Here is a 22,585-nt window from a genome sequence, read left to right as displayed (position 1 = left end):
AAGGAGGTGGAGGAAGAGTAGGCCAAGTCTAGAGATAAAGGGGAAGCCCTTTAATAACTGACTCCATAAATTGCTCCCTAGGTAGCAATCAGACCCCGAAACTAGATAACCAATTTTAAGAAACCTGGGGTTGTTCTCTAGGCTTGGTCATTTTCTTGCAGATGTTTCATGATCCAACTAGGTAACATCATCAGTATTAGAAGAGAGTAGTGGTTGCAAAGGAGGAGGAGGAGGAGGAGGACTGTGGGCTCCTTGGTGCTCTCTGGGCTTGGTTTTCTTGCAGACGTTTCATGACCCAACTAGGTAACATCATCAGTGTAGAAGAGGGAAGGAGGAGGAGGAGAAGAGGAAGAGGAAAAAGGAGGAAGAAGAGGTGGCGGTGGTTGTGGTGGTAATACTGGAGAAGGAAGAAGAGGATGACTATGGGCTCCTTGGTGGTCTCTAAGCTTGGTTTTCTTGCAGACGTTTCAGTACCAAACTAGGTAACCTCATCAGTGCTAGAAGGCAGTGAGGTCAGCAAATCATCTTTGACCTCACAATAGTGTAAAGCCCCGATCCTTGGGATCCTACTCTTCTCCCACACTGATGGGGACTCTTCACTGATGCTCGAAAAAGTGTGGCATGGATTGCACCGAGGAATCTGTGTTAAGTTTGTTCAGTCAACCAACTACAGCACTTGAGAAATTCTACTTGCGAAGGACACGCAGCTCGAAAGAAAATGCAAATCCCATCTTCATAAAAACAGTGCTCTTTAATAACTCCAACAGCCATGATACCATTTTACAAGTAGCTCATTTTCTTTTTACATTTTTCTCTAGCCACTCCTATTCCATTTGTAATTTTTTGCATTCCCGTTTCCAGTTTAGCATTCATTCATTCATGGAGACTTATCTTACAGATGAGCGTTGGTTTCAAATAACTTTGCATAATACGGGAACAAACCATACAGTTTGTGCGCCAGGAGAATCCCAGAAACCTGAAATCAGTTAGTTACATTCTCCACATATTATCCCAAAGGTGCTTTTTTTTTTCAAAAGGCAACTGCACTTTCTTTGTTTTTCCTTGAAGATGCTTCGCTGCTCAGCCAGGCAGCTTCTTCAGTTCTGGAAGAACTTCAGCAGAAGCAAGGAAGCTTCTTGGATGAGAAGCGAAACGTCTTCAAGGAAAAACAAAAAGTCCAGTGGCCTCTTGAAAAAGCACCTTTTGGGACAACCATGACCTGGAGGACTGATGAAGAATCTTCACATACGTCCACATATTTTTTTTGTTTCCGTTGGGTATCTGTTTTCTACCCATGAAAACACATTTACTGACCACGTTTAAATACTTGCAAATAAAGGAATTGAAGAAGAATTGATCACATCAAACTCCTCCAGCATCCTTCAAAGATGAGACACAATTATTTTGTCAATTTCTTGGCCTTGTCTTCTGTTCCCTACAGGGCTGGTAGAACCAGTGTGTCCTGAATACCAACACGTGACCCTTATTGTTCTATTAAACAATAAAGTTCCTATCCCAGATTCTTAATGTCTGAACATAGGAACATGGTAACAATTCAGGGGGTTGTTGTTGTTTTACTTTCTAGGCTTGTCATAACTACATTGTGTTGTGCTTTTATTGTTTTTGTGCTATTTTGATAGCTGCCTGGGGGATATTAATGTACATTAATGTACAGAGGTGTTGCAAAGAAGGAATTGAATTTTGTACGTACAGCCAAGTGTCTTTCACAAAAGTGACGGTATTTTTTTTTCTTATTTCTACCTTCTGAAAATTCCCACGGAGCAAAGGAAGGGGAGATGAGTGAGGGGGCAATTTCCCACCCCCCCACCCACCCAATAACTCTTCCTACCCCATTTACAATAAACTCTTTATTTCCCTCTTTTCTTATACCCCTGATAATGCAGCATCACTCTAATTCCCAAGTTTATTTTCCCATAAAAAATATAAATGGCATATTATAATTATGGAGCAATCTTGATTGGTGCCTCTGTACTATTCACCTTACATAGGTACACTATCCATCTGGGTGTGAAAGCAGATAAAAAGAGTAGAACAGATTAAAAAACTTACCCAGGAAAATAATACTGTAATCCACAATTGTAACAGAATATTTATCCCATCCCTTGAACGAATAACTTATACTGGTGATCCTCGGCTTACGACTGTTCGCTTACTGACCCAAAGTTGCAATGGGACTGCAAAAGTGACTTACAATCTTGCCCTTAGGACCACTGCTGCGTCCCCAGGGTCATGTGATGACCCAAAGGGGCGTGGCACAAAGGCAAACCCAGTCAGTTAATCAGTAGGAGTCCTTTTATTAGCTCCAACTTTGTCCCCAATGTCCTGGTTACCTTCTGGGCTGGAGAAAAACTCTCCCAGGTAAACAGCCTTTGGCTGCAGAGAATCAAGTCCAAAACATGGTCAACAAAAACTGTAACTACAAGTCCAATCAAGGCAAGATGAGGTAATTAGTCCGGCAGGGCAGGAGCAAGAATTCCAGATGTGAAGGCACAGCAATAACTCAACACAGTTGGGAAGATGCCAGGAACACAGATAAGCAAAGTCAACACAAGATAAACTCACGTTTGTTCCCAGCAGCATGCATCTCTCTTAAACTCTCATTCCCAGCTGTGGCTAATGAAGGGAATCAGGGCCCTTTCCTCCCCTGTAATCCATGCATCCCCCGTTGCTCCCTTCTCTGTTCCTCCCTGTGTGCCCTAGGATGAAGAAGGTGGTGGGCCTGAGTCTTCCTCTGAACTCCCTCTCCCTTGTTCTCCCTCTCTCCTGCTCTGCCCAGCAGGACTTTGCCCTTCCCCAGTTTCCTCAGCTGGGAGAACATGATATAAGAGAGGCGTTTGCATGCAGCTCCTTGCTGGAAGCAAAGCATGCATTATCTGGGTTTTGGCATCCTCCCAACTGTGGGTGCTGTATTATCCTTTGAAAGTCTGCAATTTATCATCCTGGCCTGCTGTGTTAATTATTTCAGTGTGGTTTGTGCTGGGTTTTTTTATTGCTAATTATCTTTACTTTGAGTTTGGACTGCATTTCTGCCCTGTTTTTGGAAGAGCTTGATCTCCAGCCGAGGATAATTGGACATTGGGAGCCAAGTTGGAGGCATTAAAGGGAATTTATTCTACTTTTGTGACTGTGTTATTTTTGTGTCACGCCCCTTTGGCTCATCGTATTAATTGGGGGGGTGGAGGCAGGGTGTTGGGTTCACTTCAAAATTACACTGATTTGCTGAATACCCATTGCAAAAGAACAATTAAATAAAACTCATCAAATCTGGCACCGGGCACTCAGCAAACTGCCTTTGCATGGCAGCGGAAATTCTGGTCCTAATTTGGTCGTAAGTTAAGGACTACTCAGAATTCATTCTCCAGGTGTCCAGACAAAAAAAACATTCAGAAGTGCTGTACGTTACACTGACCTATATACCATTCCATTTAGCTGTTAAGCGCAGTCACGAGCCATGTTTATATTAAATAGCGAACACTGAAACATTATGGCCCGCTTGAGTTGACTCGCGTGATCTGCGTGGAATACAAATGCATTTTTCAACCAAGGGAAGCTTGCAGGGACACGCGGAAGTCGATCCCCGAGACAACCGCTAGCCCCGATCCTCGCAGAAGTGGCAGTCGATTCCCCCGCTGAGATCGCTGACGGCACCTTCCCTGACCAGCTGTTGCAGAATTTCCATCTCCCATGTTACATTGTGCGTAATTTGCCTCTTCATGGCCACCATGCACACGCTGTCGTAATAATGCAGTGGTGCTTTGGGCTGATTCAGGTCATAGCCAAACCCGGCTAAGCTCACTTCATCACATAAATGGGTAGCTAGAACTGTGGCTATCATGCCGGTCGTGGGTACGTTCTAGAGGGGGGATCAAAGAAAGGCGTTTTATTTTGCAAGAATAACCATAGCACTTGAAGAGTTATGTACCACTTCACGGTGCTTCACAGCCCTTCTCTAAGCTGTTGACAGAGTCAGACTCTTGCCCCCAATAATCTGGGTCCTTGTTTACCGAGCTCGGAAGGACAGAAGGCTGAGTCAACCTTGAACCAGTCAAACAGTGGGCAGAGTCTGCCTGCAATACTGAATTCCAATTGCTTGCACAAAAGAAGGAAGGGAGGGAGGAAAGAAGGAAGGAAGGGGAGGGAGGGAGGGAGGGAGGGAGGGAGGGAAGGAAGGAAGGAAGGAAGGAAGGAAGGGGGGGGAGAAAGGGAAGGAAGGAAACATTGTGGCCTGCCAGCAGCTGACTGAGCCGGCAGCAGAGTTGGACATTAAGTGAGGAGTTTGGGGAAGAACCTGGGCCAGTCTTGGAGGCTGAGGAAGGCTCTGCATCAGAGGCAGAGATGGAGCCAGGGCAGGTGCCTTCGGGCTCAGACAGCAGTGAGATGGGGGAATTTCTGGAACCGGTTCCCAGCCTGCACATGTGCAGAGCTGCCAAAAGAAAGGAACGATTAAGAACTCAGGGTTGACATGGGAGTAAGGCCACAGGTGGATGATGAGTGGCCCCTCCCATCAGGATTAAAAGAAGAGGAAAGAGGGAGGGGCTTTTGCAGGAAACAACTCGCTCATTCGGTCGTTTGTTCCAGCCTCGTGAAGATCCGTCTGTGTAACCTAGCCCTTCCCTGTCAGCACTGAGTGTGGAACTATTTACCGGGCAGCGTTCCAGGATAGATAAGGTCTGAGCTAATTAGTATACCTCTGCAAGACTGTTTGCCAAGCGATGGGCTGAATGTGAATGAACTAAATTCACATTACTTTAATAAAAGAGGTTTTGACGGGACTCAAGGGTTGGCTCAAGGGTTTTGAGGAAGCCTCCAGCAGAACAGGAAAGAAGGAAGGAACGAAGGAGGGAGGGAGGAAAATAGCTACAGCATTAGCACTTAGACTTCTATACCGCTTCACAGTGCTTTCCAGCCCTCTCTAAGCAGTTTACAAAACCTTGCCCCCAACAATCTGGGTCCTCATTTGACCAACCTCAGAAGGACAGAAGGCTGAGTCAAACTTGGGCTGTTCAGGATCGAACTCTAAACCGTGGGCAGAGTTAACCTGCAAGACTGCATTCTAGCCACTGGGAGGGAGGGAGGGAGGGAGGGAAGGAAGGAGGGAAGGAAGGAAGGAAGGAAGGAAGGAAGGAAGGAAGGAAGGAAGAGCATAGCACTTAGACTTATATACCACTTCACAGCCCTCTCTGAGCAGTTTATCGATTCAATCTCTTGCACCCAACAATCTGGATCTTCATTTTACCGACCTCAGAAGGACGGAAGGCTGAGCCAACCCCGAGACTGCAATGTTCTTGTGATGCAATTGTTAACCATCCAGGACATGGTTGTCCCAAAGGCAACTGGGCTTTCTTTGTTTTTTTCCTTGAAGAGGTTTCACTTCTCACCCAAGATACCTCCTCAATTCTGACTGAACGCTCTCTGAGAGTTATTGATTCTGTTCTGCACCCTTCAGTCAGAACTGAAGAAGCTTCTCAGATAAGAAGCGAAACCTCTTCAAGGAATAACAAAGAAAGCCCAGTTGCCTTTTGGAAAAAAAAAAAAAGCACCTTTGAGACAAATTAATTAGGATCCAATTCTCTGTAAGCAGTTTCTTTTTTTAAAAAAAAGGCTAGTTTTTTGTTTGTTTGTTTGTTTTAAAAAACAACAACAGAGGTGTGGATTCACATCCGGACTGTATTTTCGACTGGGCCAGCCTCTGTGGAAAAAAATCTGGTTGTGAAATTGAGGACTATACACTGACCTGACCCCAGAAGAACATGCTTCGAGGCTCCCGGTATTGCAGAATATCCAGAGCTGTCTCCTTAACGATAACCGGGTTCAAAATCCGGAATCTCCTCGGCGCAATGGGAATTTTTGTAGCTACATTCTTCCAGAAGAAGAGGTGCATCCAGAACGGCTAAAGAACAACAAAAACAACTGTCAGCTCATAAAAATATTTCCAGGGTCTCTTTAGAGTTGCCAACAGAAAGGGAAAGAGGAGCAATGCAGCAGCTTGCAAACTGAAACTGCATTCCATAAATGTTTTCAAAAATAATAACTAGGAGACCGAAGTTTCTGCCCGTGCAAAATTCTAACTGGAGAGCATGATTGATGATTCTTAGCTATGGAGGTGTCCCATTGGAGAATATGAATTATGAAACACCCAGGGGGTGGAGGAAAACCAGGGTCAAGGATGACAATGAATGATGTGTCTCAGAGTCAGCTACACCCAGGCAGTGCCGGACATGTTAACTCCCAATAAATCCTTTTTAAGTTTTGGAAGTTTGGCTCAAGACTCGTGATTCAATTGGGGTAACTGCCGGAATCCTGACAACGAAAGCAAATTATGCCAAGGAAAAATTTAATCACAGGTAGTTAGTCCTCGGCTTACGATCAGAATGGAACCCCAACATTTCTGTTGCTAAGTGAGACATTGGAGTAAATGGGTTTTTATGGCCTATTGTGCCGCCGTTGTTAAGCAAATCGCTGCAGTTCTTAAATTAGTCAGACGGTTGTTAAGTGAATCGGGCTTCCCCATAGACGTTGCCTGTCAGGCGGTTGCAAAAGGGGATCACGTGACACACACACACACACACACACCCAGGGCACTGCGACCCTTGTTAAGTGTGAGTTCAGTGGCCTAGCACCTGAATTTTGCTCACGGGACCATGGAAATGGTGAAATAGTTGCAAGTGTGAAAAAACACCCATAAGTAGTTCTTTTTTTTTTTCCGTTGCCTCTGTAGCTTCGGTTACTAATGAACTGTTGTAAATTGAGGGCTACCTTTACAGAGGGCAAAACCAAATTAATACTCAGTAATCTCACTTAGTGGCCACTTCTCAATCACTAAGCAATGCGATTGCTAATCCAAACACCCCCAGGATCACACTATAGAGTTACACTGTCGCTTCCCACGGGGAATCGTTAAACGAACCGCACACACAAAGTCACCAAGCAAGACATCGTGGAACCACAACTTAAAAATTTCAGTTGCACTGCAATTTTAACTTCCTATTTTTCAGAAGCTGGCTGGGGTGTGTGTGTGTAACAGGGATCTTCTTGTGGGCCCTTCAGCGGCTGACGGAACTGGCCGCAGAGTCGGACAGCAGTGAGGAGGTTGGAGAAGAACCTGGGCCGGTCCGGGAGGCAGTCTTCACCTCCCACTTACCCCACAGAGGAGGCACTGAATTAAGTAACTTGTTGGACATATTTAAAGAAAAAAAGTGCCATAAAAGTCAAATTAAAAAGCAATATACAACAAGGGGGAAAATAACATAAAAATTGGGATTATGTGCCTATGAACGCATATAAGCCTTAAGGAGAAATACAAATATTTTTTCTAAAACATCTATATTTAGTAGGAATTTGGTACATTTCTTATGGTTAGTTTGATTTCTGTTGGGTTGAGTTTTAGTTTTATTTCTAATTTTTCACTGCATACCACTTCAGAGTGGCCTGGTAATTAGGTGGTGCCTATGCATTTGATGCAAATAGCAATTTATTTAATATCCACCTCAATATAACTTATACAATGATAATACATTAGGCGTGTTACTTCCATCCAAGGCAAAAACTTTAGGCAAAAGAGCGGCCAGCTAGGAAAAAAATAATTCAAAATGGAAACCTGCTGTAGTAAAAATATTTCATATAATTACTTACTAATGTTTCATTTTTCACCATTGCTTTTAGCCATGCAAAATCAACCGTTTTAAATAATACTGCCACAAACAAGCTATTCTGAAAATATTCATCTGGAGATAAAGGGGCTCCCTCAGGATAGGTCATTCTTATGGTTGTTTTGTTGCCGACATCATTTGTGTATCCCTCAACAGGTGCATCATTTAACCTGTAAAACAAAATGCACAACGCAACTGGAGATATAACGTTAATACATGGATCATATTTTTTTTTAAAAAATTGCATTAGATAACAGAAGAACAGGATTGGAAGGGACTTTGGAGGTCATCTGGTCCAGTGGTCGCCAACCGGTGGGCCACGGCCCACTGGTGGTCTGCGAGAAAATCTTGGTGTTCCGCAGAAGAAATATCCCTCCCAAAGCAATCAATCCAGGCTGCATGGAAACACAAGGCTGCGCTGTCCACATGGCCCGCGGGAACCCTCCCTGCCCACTCACGCCTTACCTGGCAAACTTGCTATTTTTCCTTTTTCCGACCATCAGCTGTTCTGCTGTGCTAGGAGATTTAGATTACCCAGAAAGCAAAAAATCGTTGTATTTCTTGCTTTCTACCTAATCTTTAGATCTTCGGCTCTGCTTTTGAGCAGAGCCGAACCTCCCTTAGGACTGAAGCGTCTATTTTTCAGTGCAGACTCAGGTAGCTGATGGCAGAAACACAGATCTCTAAATGAATCTGTGATTCTGTGAGCGATTCAATCTGCCTGCCAGCTTTGCCTGTTTTGAGGTAAAAGTTGCTCATTTTTTTAAAAATATAAAATTCAATATTTACATAAATATTTGTAATATTTACATACAAGCCATGCCCAGCCAGTCACATGACAACCAAGCTACACCCACAAATTAGGCCGTGCCCAAGAACCGGTTGTTATTAAATTTGAATCCCACCCCTGCCTCTGTGTGTGTGTGTGTGTGTGTGTGTGTGTGTGTGAGAGAGAGAGAGAGAGAGAGACATTAGATCAGATGTCTTTCTCTCTCTCTCCCACCAATGTCAGCAAGCCACCATCAGTCAAAATTCCTCCTTGGTTCAAGGTAGCTTCTCCCCACGGTTACACAGTAACCGTGAAATTAAGATTCACTGTGAAACAGAACACTTTTCATTGGGAGCTGCCCAGAATTTTGCATTGGATAGGCGCCAATGTTAAGGGTTTTTTTAAAAACCAAATAAAATGAAAGGCTTAGCCGAAGGGTAAATAAAAGTTTAACTGTCTTAATGGGAAACCTTCACCACCAGATTCAACAAAATTCACATGCTTCAGAAATTGGGGCTGGAGGTTTTTAAGAAAAGTCTGGACAACCATTTGTCCAGAATGATAGAGGGGCTCCTGCCTGAGAAGCAGGTTGGGCGAGAAGACCTCCAAGCCCCCTTCCAACTCTGTTATCCTGTCTGAACGTGTCCCCTGCTTGAGCAGGGCAGGGTTGGACTAGAACAGCGGTCACCAACCAATGGGCCGGGCCCCACTGGTGGTCCGTGAGAAAATTTTGCTGGTCCGCAGAGAAATGTCCCCCCTTCCCCAAGTAATTATTCCAGGCTGCGTGGGAACACAAGGCTGCGCCGCCCACATGGTCCGCGGGAACACAAAGCTTGCATCGCTTGCATTGTGAACAACACGTGGTAGTGAGGGGAGGAGGGAAAGGGTGGAGGGGGGGAACTTGCCCCACTCGCCCCACGTGCCTGGCCTGGCCACCGGGCTGCTGCTTTCTCCTTCTGCTTTTGGCTGTGAGCAAGGAAAGCAGCAAAAGTCTTTCTTGTTCTCCCCCAAACTCTGCCAGAAATGAGCCTTTGGGACCCCGCAAGGCCTCCTGCTCCAAGAGGCTGTGCCGGCAAAGACTCATGTCTGGCAGAGTTTGGGAGAGAGAAAGAAAGACTTCTGCGGCTTCTGCTGCTTTCCTTGCATGAAGCCAAAAGTCTCTCTCCTCTCTCTCTCTCTCTCTCTCCCCTTGAGAATGGAACTGGAGACAGTATCCGGCGATGCCAAATAAAGAACAATCGATCGATAGGAAAACAGGGTGGGGGATTTTCCTGCAGGTTTTTTTTTTTTGGGGGGGGGGGTCTCTGATCTGCAGGATTTAAAATGATGAGTTGGGTAGTCCCTGAGGTCCAAAAGATTGGCGACCCCTGGACTGGAAGACCTCTAAGGCCCCTCCAACTCTCTCCTTCCGTTAATAGACACTCTTTCCATTTGTGACCTTAGACCAAAACCCAAGATGTACCTTATGACAATGTCGAAGTGGTTGAGGGTGGAGCCCAGCTCCAACCCCCGTAATACACTGCTGCTCCCCACAACCACGCAACGTTTGCATCGCCTCGACTGCAGCTCTGCTGGGAGATCGAATTCAGGCAGAAGCCGGACCAGGCCTCGAAGCGTCTCAAAAAAACCCGCAAACCCGAAAGGGGGCGGGTATTGAAAGAGATCGGAGTGAGCATCGACGTCCTTCGTTACGAAGGGAAGGAGATCCGCACTGTATCTGTTCGAAAACAGCTCGCTCCACTTGGTCTTCGCAAAAGACGGGCGGCACTCGGCTTGCAAAATTCCCTCGGAGTATTTCTGAGCTCTCTAGAAAAAAACGATACGTACCGGGCGGTTATGAAAACCATTTTTGTGTGTTTGTCAACTCATCAAACATTCCTCTGCCTGTTTTAGTAGTTGCCGATAAAAAAAGGGGTGGGGAGAAGGAAGGAAATCTGGAAGAACAGTGCAGCAGTTTGAAAGCAAAAGCGCATTCCAACTCTTTATCTTTAAAATATTGTAACTAAACTGGGAATATATTTAGTTGGAGAACATGATTGATGACACCCAGCCCGTGAATGGGCTCAATTGGAGAATAATCTGCTTTATGAGACACCCAGCGGGGAGGGAGGAAACAGAGTCACGGGGGATTGTAAATGACGTAGGCCAGAGTTGACTTGCTGTCAGGATTCCAGCAATCGCCCAAATTAAATCATGATTCTCAAGCCGAACTTCAAAAAACTTCAAAGGATTTATTAGAGGCGACTGTCATGCCTGTGTCGGAATCTGATTCGGAAGGGGGGGCCAAGCAGCTGATAGGGAGTGGGGGCGTGGCTCTATTGGCTGTGGAAGAAACTGGGGAAGGGCAGAGTCCGGCTGGGCAGAACAGGGGAGAAGTAGAACAAGGGAGAAGTTAGAACAAGGGAGAGGGAGTTCAGAGGAAGACCCAGGCCCGCCCCCTCTTCATCTTAGAGCACCCAGGGAGGAAAGAAGAGAGCAACATGAGTTGTGTGGCTTACTGGGGAGGAAAGGGCCCTGATTCCCTTCATTAGCTGCAGCTGGGAACACAGTGTATAAAAAGGGAAGCTGCTCACAGCGAGTTGTTGGAGCAAATCATGAATTATCTGGTATCGTCAAGACTTATCTGGGTTCCTGGCATCTTCCCAACTGTGTGTGTTTTGCTGGCCTTTCAAGTCTTCAATTCCTTCTCCTGCCCTGTCAAGTTAATGACTGCAGTGTGGTTTTTATGTGGATTTTTAGTTATGGCTTGTATGTACCATGTTTTCGGACTGAATTTCCTCCACTTAAAGACTGTTCCTGAGAGAGTTTTTCTCTAGCTGAAGGTAACCTGGACATTTAGGGGCAAAGTTGGAGGTAATCCCCCCACAAACAGCTGCAAAATGGAGGAAATGCCGTTTAAACTAAAAATACCTATAAATTATACATAGAAAAAACAACACAAAGCACACTGAAGCAATTAAGGGAACCAGGCAAGATAAGGACTTGAAGATGTCCACAGATATCAGAACACACACTGGAAAGGACGCCTAAGTCAGGTGAGAATGGACAGACTAGAAATATTTGTCCAATGAAGCGAAAATAACAATTTCCCCAAAGAAAGCAACATTAAGTGGGGAAAGGATATCTAACGATTTCATACTACCGTATATATACTATTTGTGAATAACAACTGACTAAATTGGGTTTTGCTTATCTCCGGATGGGCTTATCTGGAAGAATATGCAGTAATACTTTTTTAAAACATCCCTATACCTCCTACACATTTACTCATTGATACGGCATCCGGGGACAAGATCCCCCTCAAATTGTTAAGCAAAATACTATGAAAAATCAGAAATGACTAGATAGGTTTGTTGATATAGAGATGGCTAGAACGTATAGGTAGGCCTGACTGTGTGACCACAAGTGGACCCAAAATTTCTTTTGCTGAGGAGAACAATTGTTAAGTGAGTTTTACTTTACTTCCTGGCCACAGTGGTTAAAAGAGGAGGAGGAGGGAGGGGAGAGGAAGAGAAAGAGGAGGAGGAGGAGGAAAGAAGAGGAGGAGGAGAGGAAGGAAGGAAGAAAGAAAGAAAGAAAGAAAGAAAGAAAGAAAGAAAGAGAGAGAGAGAGAGAGAGAGAGAGAGAGAGAGAGAGAGAGAGAGAGAGAAAGAGAGAGAGAGAGAGAGAGAGAGAGAGAGAGAAAGAAAGAAAGAAAGAAAGAAAGAAAGAAAGTTTCATAAGCCCTTTCTGCACCTCTGCTTACTATTATTCTGCACCCGCCCCCGTTTTATTAAAACAGGGAGCTAACCTTGGCATGTTCTGGGTTGACCTTGTCAGTCCTTCCTGTGTCACATGTCTTGAGATCGTACCTCGTCTTGATCATGTAAATAAAGCAAAGCGCAATCCCAACTATCAGGATACACCTAAAAGGGTGAAAAGAGAGGCGACATTCATGGATGTTATCATAGGCCACCATCTACATTCCAAAATGCAGGATTCCTCTCCCCCTTCCCCCCCACACACACCCCCACTCCGTCCTGCATTTAGCCCTGCTGACTCCAAGGGGGAGCGCTGAAAAATGCAAGTGACATTTTTGCACAACTGGTGAATCCAACTTTAAAAGATAAGCGAGAATAACTTCGGACCCGCCTCAGACTAGATACTCCTCCGGAAGACCCCAAAGGATGCACTCCTGGTCAACTCAAGAGGTTGGGAGCAGATTCCCATCAACGAAGCATGGGCCAATCACCAGGAGACCGGGAGTTCTAGTCCCTCCTTAGCCATAGAAAGGCAGCTGGGGGACTTTGGACCAATCATCAGGAGACTGGGAGTTCTAGTCCCGCCTTAGCCATAGAAAGCCATCTGGGGGACTTTGGACCAATCATCAGGAGACCGGGAATTCTAGTCCCGCCCTAGCCATAGAAAGCCATCTGGGGGACTTTGGACCAATCATCAGGAGACTGGGAGTTCTAGTCCCGCCTTAGCCATAGAAGGCCATCTGGGGGACTTCCGGTGGCATTTCCGTCGATGACGGATCAGACTGCAATCGTGCGCGGCTTTGATCTGTGTTTACCTTGTTGGAAGGGTCCCGGAGTCATCTGATCCACCTCGGGGGGTGGGGGAAGAGAGGGAGACTGCCAGCTGGGTCAAGGGGAGCCACATCTCCCCTCCCTAGCTAGGCAATACTCCCCTGGAAGACAGGGGAAATGCAGGCATGATATTCCCCTCTGAAAAAAAAAATCGGGGCCGGCCAAAAGAGACCCCCCGCCATGCGCCAAGAAATTGCACACACAACACCAATGCTACACACCCTTCCTTTCCAGCCGGTCAGGTGTGGATCAGCTCCGGAGCTGGGCATCCGTTTCCCTGGTGGTGGGGCCAAGGCCGCTGCCCGGGGAGCACCCGCTGCTTTCCCTCGCCAGGGCCAGGTGGTGGCGTGTTGCACGGAGGCTGGTCTGTGGCTGCCCAGCTCCTTTTTCCTGCCGCTCAGCAGCCTCCGCTCGCACCGCCCGGGCTCCGCTCAGGTATCCGGCTGGGGCTGTCAGGAGTTGCTACTGCCGGTGCGGCTCCACACGGCTCCAGTCCCGCATTGCCTCGGGAAGGGAAAGGCAAAACCGGGAGCCGCTGCTGCAAAGCGCCGCCGCGGCTCTTCCTTTTGGCCTTTCCCTTCTCGAGGCAACGCGGGACTGGAGCCACACGGAGCTGCGCCGGCGGTAGCAACTTTTGACTCGGGGCCTCTGAGGGAGGGGAAGGAGGAGAAGAAGGGGTGGGGGGAAGGGTGGGGAGGCCGTTTCCCCCCAAAAATAGGAATTCCGATTTTAATCGGAAGAATATCATGTCTGGAAATGGCAGTTTAATGGCTGCCCTGAAGACGGAAAGCTACCGGGACTTAAGCACGCTCTGGAGAGGTGAAGTGGTGAGCGACTCGTAACCAGAGGAAAGAACTTGATTCCTTCTTAACAACCTCAAGAAGCAGAAAGAAGGAGCCCTCGCTTAAGAGTATCACAGTGGCGAACAGAAAATAAGAGGAAAATAAAAGTTAAAAAAACACTTCTATCCTGGCCCTTTTTAACATTTTAGCTCAAGCCCAGTTCTATTTTTAAAAAATTTAATTTCAAAGCAAATATTCCAAAGGGAAAGAGACTTACCTGAAACTACCTTTCAAAATCGAGGGTGATCTTTTCATTTTCATGCGTAGCCAACATCGAACATGGTTCAAAAACCGAGCAGCTTCTTTCTGGCCGGAAGACTATTTCATCCCTCAGCATTGCTGGGGAAGAGAAATGTTTTCTGTGTCATAAAATAGGAGAAGTAGAACAGGAAATGCAAGCATACAACCTCATTGTGCTTTGAATCAAAAGTTTATTTCATGGGTGTGATATGTAAAATTAGACCTGTGAAAATATAAAGCAATGGTAACGCCATCTGACAGGAATTCACATTAGCCTAATTTTGTCTCGTGATTTTTTTTTGAAGCTTAGGTCAGAACAGACTGCAAAAGTTGATGGAGTTGGCGGAGATGGCTAAATGGGCTGCTTTGATCCAACGGGAAAAAAAAAATCTATAAATACTTGTAATTCCTACTTGGAAACCGCTTCTGGACTACGTGCTTGAGGTAGGGATAAAAATGAAACTTCGGTTACTGTCTTATTCTAGTGCACCAAAGGGAGTCGAAAGTCAATGCCTTTTCTTTCTTTTTCATTTTTCCCCTTCCCTATTTTTCCTCCTATTTGCTTTTGCATTTTTTGTATGATATAAATTAATAAAAAGAAGCAAAGATGCACTGGCCCACAAAAGTAGTTTTAGCATTCAATTTAGCCAAACATTAAAAACAATCAGCACATTAACAGGAACAAAAAGATGACCACACAGAGAATTTATGATTTCCTTCTTATCTAAACACTGAGAGCATTTGCACCAAGACAAATTCCTTGTGTGTCCAATCACACTTGGCCAATAAAGAATTCTATTCTATTCTATTCTATTCTATTCTATTCTATTCTATTCTATTCTATTCTATTCTATTCTATTCTATTCTATTCTATTCTATTCTATTCTATTCTTTCCAATATCTATTCTGTCCTGTCCTGTCCTGTCCTGTCCTGTCCTGTCCTATCCTATCCTATCCTACCCTACCCTACACCTCAGGAAAAAAAAGATATTTCAAACCTCAACAATGAACATCCTTGCCCAATTTATGCTCTTAATTAAAGTTAATAATTTTAATAAAGCTGAAATTATTTCCTTATTACCAAAACCCCATGATACAAAAGTAGTAGGACTTCCTGTTTGGGTTTCTTCAGCCACAGACTGAAATCCGCGATCGTGCACGTTTTCGATCTGTGCTCGCCTCTGGAGCACCCCGATCCTTTGGATTCGGGGCTGAAGTTACCCCGTAGAGGTGGTGAAGAGGGGGGAGACTGCTAGCCGAGGGGAGGGGAACCGCATCTCTCCTCCTTGGCTGGTCTAAACTCCCCTTCCCGAAGGCGGTTGCAGCAGTGGTCAGAAATGGCCACCTCAAAGAAGAACCCGACTGGATAAGATTGTGCAGGAGGAAGACAAAGAGGAAAGCAGGACAGATAAGACTAAACAGAGAATATCCAAGCAAGGTACCCTGAATCTAAAAGTACTTAGAGGGATACTTCTGAAAGAAGATTTGTAAGCGGTGATGGAGAGAGAAAAGGAGGTTAAAAACTCTTTTTTTAACCTTAATATTGACAATTACAAATGGTATGGAAAGAAATTTATGTTACTCTATTTTGACACCGATAGGCAACTTTAAGATGAAATCTAAGTGTCAAAAGGAGAATAAATAATTTTTTGTGGTCATTTTTAAAGCCCTAAAAAGGAGAAGAGTGGAGGCAAAAGGGTGGGACTTGGAATAATGAAAAAAAATGGAGTGCCACCTGGAAAAATAAAGAGGATTAACAGTGAAACTCTGAAAAGACTCCCGAGGATATATCGTAACTGAAATCTTATTAAAAGATACAGTAACCCAAAGTAAAGGAAAGAAACAATACAAGAACACTTTCAAACATCAGCCCAACCTGATCATCAGTGACTCACTGCAGACACACCTCCATTCTTTTGCCTACCTGGGCCCCAGGGAAGCTTCCTGGGAGCAAACCCCCCCCCGCCCCCCGGAGGCTCCCGTGATGACCCAGAGTCTCTCAGAAATATAACCAAAACCAAAACGTAACTAAAAGTCCTTTAACGCCTCCAACTTGGCTTCACTGTTTCATTGTTCACAGCGGAGGAGTAAACTGTTTTCAAAATAACGTTCAACACAGTTCAAATCCAAAGAGCCGATAACGAAGCAAAACCCCCCAAACAAACCGCAATTGAATGAAGTTCCACGACAGACCAGGATAGATAATTCCCAAGTTCAGGAAGATAACCAGGTACGGTCCGTTGGAAGAACGCCAACCAAGACAAACCTCCTTTAGGAATAAAACACTAACTGGTCTCCGGCGTCTGTTAGCACGCAGGTCCAAACTCTTATGCAAGTCACACATCTGCAACCCATGAAGAGGATCGTAGCCTTCTCCTCCTAAGTAGACCATGTCTCTCCCTGATCCTCTCCTCCCTGCGTGCCCTAGGATGGAAAGGGGATGGGCCTGGGTCCTCCTCTGACTGCTCAGCCGGCCTCTGCCCTTCCTCAGCCTCCTCCACAACCTCCAGAGCTGCACTTCCACTCCCTGTCTGGCTGTTCCTCCTCTCCCTCAGAGTCAGTCTCCACCAGAGGCAGGACACTAAGAGAGGCTGAGAGCCGCGGATGCAGGGCTAACGAATCCTTGGGGGAAATTGGAAATCATTTGTCTGAGGTTGTCATGGTTTAAAGAGGCTGGCTGGCATAAACGCACAACGTTTGCTTCATTGGTTTCAATTATTATTTTTACTGACTGCATTCCCACCCCGCAAGACAGGCTGCAGGCAGAGAAGACCTCATCTGCCTCCCCGTGCTCAGTTTTTTTTTTTCTTCCTTCTTGAGCCTCAGAGAAGACTTCTGGGAGCAAAAACGCCCCCCAGGAGGGGCTTGCTGCAAAAATTTGAATCCCACCCCTGCTGTAGAGTCTTCCCAGGCTTAAGGCCAAAAAGCTTGTAAAGTTGAACATTCACTAAATGAATGGATGTAAGTCGAAGACTATCAGTAATTTAGCCGTGGAACCTCATTATCTGAGGGAGATAGGAGGGGGGGGCGTTTAAGGCATAGAATGGATGAATGAGGCAGCCATTTTGTCTGAAATGGCACAGGGCAGTGGTGGCTAAACCTTTGGGGGCTCCTGTGCCGAAAACTGCGTGTGCGCTCGCAAGCCAGAACCCAGAAGGCAATGTGCACGAAGGGGGGCGCACCACGCCCCCCCTGCACATGCGCGACAGACACCCGACAATCAGCTGTTGGGTGGGCGGCACCCACTCATGCGCAGGAGGGCTTTTCCAGGCGACCTTTCACATGCCAGCAAAAGTGGCTCCGCATGCCACTTCCGGCATGTGTGCCGTTAAGTTTGCCATCACGGGTATAGGGTTTCCTGCTTGAACAGGGGGGATGGGTGGGACTAGAAGACCTCCAAGGTGCCTTCCAACTCTGTTATTCTGTTAGTTGAACTCTCTATCCATTCAACAGCCTAAGATAAAAGATATGCAGAAAAGTTAGAGGAAGAGGTGTGTGTGTCTGTGTAGAATGCAGAATCAATCAATCAAACTGTCTATCTATCTATCTATCGATTTATCTATCCATTATCTATCTATCCATCATCTATCCATCCATTATCTATCTATCCATTATCTATTTATCCATCATCTATCTATCCATTATCTATCTATTTATCCATCATCTACCCATCCATTATCTATTTATCCATCCATTATCTATCCATTATCTATCTATTATCTATCCATCTATCATCTATCTATCCATTATCTATCCATCCATTATCTATCTATCCATGATCTATCCATCCATTATCTATCCATCCATCATCTATCCATCCATCATCTATCCATCCATTATCTATCCATCCATTATCTATCTATCCATCATCTATCCATCCATCATCTATCCATCCATTATCTATCCATCCATCATCTATCCATCCATTATCTATCTATCCATTATCTATTTATTCATCATCTATCTATCCATTATCTATCTATTTATCCATCATCTATCCATCCATTATCTATTTATCCATCCATTATCTATCTATTATCTATCTATTATCTATCCATCCATCATCTATCTATCCATTATCTATCCATCCATTATCTATCCATCCATCATCTATCTATCCATTATCTATCCATCCATTATCTATCTATCCATCATCTATCCATCCATTAGCTATCTATCCATTATCTATTTATCCATCATCTATCCATTATCTATCCATCCATTATCTATCTATCCATCATCTATCCATCCATTAGCTATCTATCCATTATCTATTTATCCATCATCTATCCATTATCTATCCATCCATTATCTATCTATCCATCATCTATCCATCCATTAGCTATCTATCCATTATCTATTTATCCATCATCTATCTATCCATTATCTATCTATTTATCCATCATCTATCCATCCATTATCTATTTATCCATCCATTATCTATCCATTATCTATCTATTATCTATCTATCCATCATCTATCTATCCATTATCTATCTATCTATCCATCATCTATCCATCCATCATCTATCTATCCATCCATCATCTATCTATCCATCCATCATCTATCGATTTATCCATCCATCACCTATCCATCCATTATCTATCTATCTATCAATCAATCAATCTATCTATCAATCTATCTTTACCTTTATCTATTGTGGGAATCAAAAATATAGCTTATTGATCAATTAGATTCAATAAGTCCTATGGATGATAGCAGGTCCCAGAAGAAAGAGATATGAACCAAAGTTTTCAGCTGGATGCTTTCAAAACGTGCTGGAGCTATTTGTAATTCTGCTGAGCCAATGGTAAAACGTATTTTTTGCGAAATACGTTCAAAACAGGAAGAATGAAACCCTTGGAAATGAGGAACTGAACGTTATATATGTTTATGGAAAGTGATGGTTAATGAAGTTTTTAAGGATGTATGTGGTTAAAAGTATAACAGACAGGGTGAGAGCAGGGATCGCTACTCTTTTGCATCTCAGGGACCACAAAACTCATAATTTTAAATCCCGCAGACCACTAATATGAATTTTGACTGACGGTGGCTTGCTGACGTTGGTGGGAAAGTCGGTCCCATATTTCACAGCTGCCGTAGTGACAAGACAGCCGTGGATGAGCAGCTCTAGGATGACCGAAGCGCCAGTCCTATGACTACGACAGCTCTGGAATATGGGACCAGCCTGTGGTGGGGTTGGAAATCTCTGCCATAGGGGGTGGCACCTGCAATGTGCCAATTTGCGGGTGGTGCCACGTGCAAAAAGCAGCTGTGGCGGTGGAAATGGATGGAAAGTGCTCTGGGATCCCGGCGGAAGTTTCCCGTGCCGCTCGCGCTTCAGCAATTTGACTCCCAAGGACAGGAGTTCGTCCAAGCGACCTGCAACATCGTCTCTCGAGAAGAGCACTTGCAGAAGCGGCGTGGAAAACTTTGGCCGGGCTCTCAAGAGATAAGAGTGACTCTAACTGCTTCTCTTCACTAAAGATGGCCGAGCTATCTGCAAACTGTCGAGCGCTCCTCGAGAGAGATAGAGCCCAGACCAAGTTTCCTGCGCCACTTGTGCTTGGGTGCTGCTTTTAACAATACTGATCCCCCCCCCAAATAAATTAAAACCAAGTTTACAACCTCAGAGTAACGTCCATAAAAGATAAGCAGAATGTTTGAAAAACCAAACGTCTGCGCCATGCACCATTGCACATTTTAATTGAATCTATTACAAAATAACATAGCAACGGCCAAAATAATACAGTGACACACAAAATGACAGAAACTTTGGAACATCACCAAGCATTTCAAAATAATTATTTCATAATTCAGGGCGTGGCGGAAGAGATCAATGAATGTCTTCATGAAATCAGATAACTTCTGCCAAATTCTGAAGTTTCTATTCTGAATTTTCTCTTGTTGGCGTGATGTATTCCTTACTCATCTGCCATCCTGGTTCAAAAGTCAGATTTCCAAAAAAAAGGAGTTTCTCAGAGACTCACAGGTACCATCAACTGGCAACTGCTGTGTCCTGTTAAATTATTGAGTCTGTCCTCTGCACCCCTATCACTGCCTGGTTTGGTTCTGCAACCCAACAGGACAGACACAGACTCCAGAGAGTAATTAGGACTGCAGAAAAAAACCATTGCTACCCTGGAGGATCTGCATCCTGTATGAGTCAAAATGAGAGCTGTGAACATATCTACACACCCCTCACATCCCGGACATAAACTGTATCAACCCCTTCCCTCAAAACGACGCAATAGAGCCCTGCATATCAGAACAACTAGACACAAGGACAGTTTTTTCCCCAACGCCATCACTCTGCTAAACAAGTAATTTCCTCAACACTGTCCAACTGTTTACAAAGTCTGCACTACGATTACTACTTATCTTCTCGTCACTCCTTATCACCCTCTCCCACTTGTGACTGTATAACTGTAACTTTGTCGCTTGTATCCTTATGATTTATATGAACTATTTCCTCATACAATTTGATAGCTTCTTGTACCCTATGACTATTATTATTAAGTGTTGTACCTTATGATTCTTGACTCTTGACAAATGAATCTTTTCTTTTATGTACCCTGAGAGAATTTGCACCAAGGCAACTTCCATGTGTGTCCAGTCACACTTGGCCAATAAAGAAATGATTGATTGATTATTAAGCCCAAGAATTATTGTGTGGGGGAAAAATTCAGAGAAAAGGGATGTGCTCCTAACACTGTTGCCACTGCAACTTCCAGCTTGCCACCACAAACAAACCCAACAATCCCCAATAACAACTCACAATGTTTCCTTTTGGATGCAGTTTCCCCCCTCCCACCCAGCCCTTTCAAGGAACTCCATTTTAAACTTTATTCTAATTTTCTGGGTGGTCGGGAAAGTTTCGGAAGGAGGCGGGTTTTTTTTTTATTTTACCAAGGAGCTAGAAAATGAAAATCAATTTTTAATTTTTAATTTAGTTTAATTAATTTTCATTTTCCTTGGGAGCAGGGAAGGAAAAAAAGGGTTCTTTCTCCAAGCCTTTGCTGATCATCCAGAAAACCTAGTCCAGCTCTCTCTCTCTCTCTCTCTCACACACACACACACACCAGCCTTAGGACAAAACCCTTTCAGGGATAAGCCACAGCCCTCCATGGACTACAAAGCCTACACTCCCCAGCCACAACCCACCAGTGGAATCCCAGCCTTCTTCGACAACAGTGAAAAGAAGCCAATAAGAATCCCGCGCGTCGGGCAGGGGCGCAAATCGACCTCCCCATTCTATAACATCCCCCCACAAAAAAATAACCCTACCCCCCCAACACCACCCCAAAAACCTTTGCAAGACGTCGCCCCATTTTGCAACGCTTAGTCAAAGGCGGATTTTTGGCACCGTGCAAGACTTTTCGCAACCGGGGTGGGGACCCTGCTCTTTTGCAAAAGGCGTCCCCCCCCCTTCCCCCGGATTTACACACACATACACACACACACACAAAGCCGCAATTTTGCAAAACTGGCCAGGAGCCCCGCTGCAAACCGCGCACCAACCTTTATACCCCCATCCAAAGGACGCTCAGCCGTTGCAAGCGCAGCGCAGGAGAGGGATCCACGGGCCCCGCGCGCAGAGGAGCCTCTCCTTCGCCCACCTCCCGCCCCGGACACCCCCCACCTCCGCCAAGCGCCATTCCTTCCTCCCATTGCTTAGCGGACCGCCCCCTCCCACCTGCGCATCAGGCCGGCGCGCTCATCGGTTCGGTCTCAGGCGAAGGCGGAGAAGCGCTGCAGCAAAGCCTCCCCTGCTGGAGCTGGGAGTGACGGGCTGGTCAGCCAATGGTCATCCGCGAAAGGAGGAGGCGGGGCCGTCCGGATCAGAGAGTTAGAAAGAGGTAGAGAAGCCCTCCTCCGCTCTCTCCGGCTCCGGAAAAGAGAGGCTTGTTGGTTTTCGAGGGCGGGCTGCAATGCCCAAGGTGGACGCTGGAGGGCGGCTGCGGGACGCGGAGCCTGCCTTGCTCTTTGGCGCCACCTGGTGCCTGGTTTTTGTTTTTGTTTAAATTGCACTTTAAATTGAACGAGCTCCGGTAGCTCTGTGGGGAATTGTCAGTTGGAAGTGAGCCTCAATTCTTCACAAATTTTCAGGACAACGAGATTAAAGTCAACAAATAGGAACATTTATGATACTGTGGAAAGGGAACGTCACGAGGACAGTGGTGTCACCCAAGCAGGAAAAGCCCAAAGGGAACATCAAGCCAGCCATAAAACAAACTTGCACAGGAAAAGTAATCAAATAAAAGGTATTGAAAGAAGCCCCTTAGACAAAAGCCCAAATAATTAAGAAAACTAGGGAAACAAGAAAAGGAAACCCTTGCAAACGCAGGACATGCCAAATCAGCAAAACAAACAGACAAAAGACACAAAATATATCGCAAAGGAGACAGACAGGAGATTGCCACAAAACAAATATAAGAAACCATTAAGCTAAAAAATAGATTAGGACGAGACTGATAATCCAATCAAACCACC

The 22,585-nt window shown here is 45.2% G+C and overlaps 1 protein-coding gene across 4 annotated transcripts; it reads right to left on the bottom strand.

The window, feature by feature from the left end:
• Positions 1-732: 732 nt before the first annotated feature.
• On the bottom strand, positions 733-21,981 carry ST3GAL5 (ST3 beta-galactoside alpha-2,3-sialyltransferase 5). 4 transcript variants are annotated; one of them, XM_087938086.1, is made up of 7 exons: positions 21,789-21,981; positions 14,070-14,191; positions 12,230-12,344; positions 9,902-10,245; positions 7,654-7,840; positions 5,756-5,911; positions 733-3,874 (listed from the first exon to the last, which is right to left on the bottom strand). In XM_087938086.1, the coding sequence occupies exons 2-7, from the start codon at positions 14,111-14,113 to the stop codon at positions 3,611-3,613; spliced, it is 1,110 nt and encodes a 369-aa protein (XP_087794212.1). In that variant the 5' UTR covers positions 14,114-14,191; positions 21,789-21,981; the 3' UTR covers positions 733-3,610. The 4 variants fall into 4 exon arrangements, with proteins under 4 accessions (XP_087794212.1, XP_087794215.1, XP_087794214.1 ...); XM_087938089.1 differs by having other exon boundaries at positions 14,070-14,211; positions 21,789-21,872; XM_087938088.1 differs by having other exon boundaries at positions 14,070-14,218; positions 21,789-21,864.
• Between the last annotated feature and the right edge of the window lie 604 nt (positions 21,982-22,585).

This window comes from Pseudonaja textilis, chromosome 8 (assembly GCF_049901715.1).
Source record: "Pseudonaja textilis isolate UNSWEBS1 chromosome 8, rPseTex1.2, whole genome shotgun sequence".
Lineage (NCBI taxonomy): Eukaryota > Metazoa > Chordata > Lepidosauria > Squamata > Elapidae > Pseudonaja > Pseudonaja textilis.
This window is presented reverse-complemented; position numbering and strand designations above follow the sequence as displayed.

Bases quoted from the DNA above. Each gene is read 5' to 3' on its own strand.
- ST3GAL5 (XM_087938086.1), bottom strand. From the start codon at position 14,113: ATGAAAATGAAAAGATCACCCTCGATTTTGAAAGGTAGTTTCAG. The intron at 10,246-12,229 runs GTTAGCTCCCTG...GTTTTTTTCTAG, and splicing joins TCAACCCAGAACATGCCAAG to AGAGCTCAGAAATACTCCGA. The intron at 5,912-7,653 runs GTAAGTAATTAT...GTTGTTCTTTAG, and splicing joins TGGTGAAAAATGAAACATTA to CCGTTCTGGATGCACCTCTT.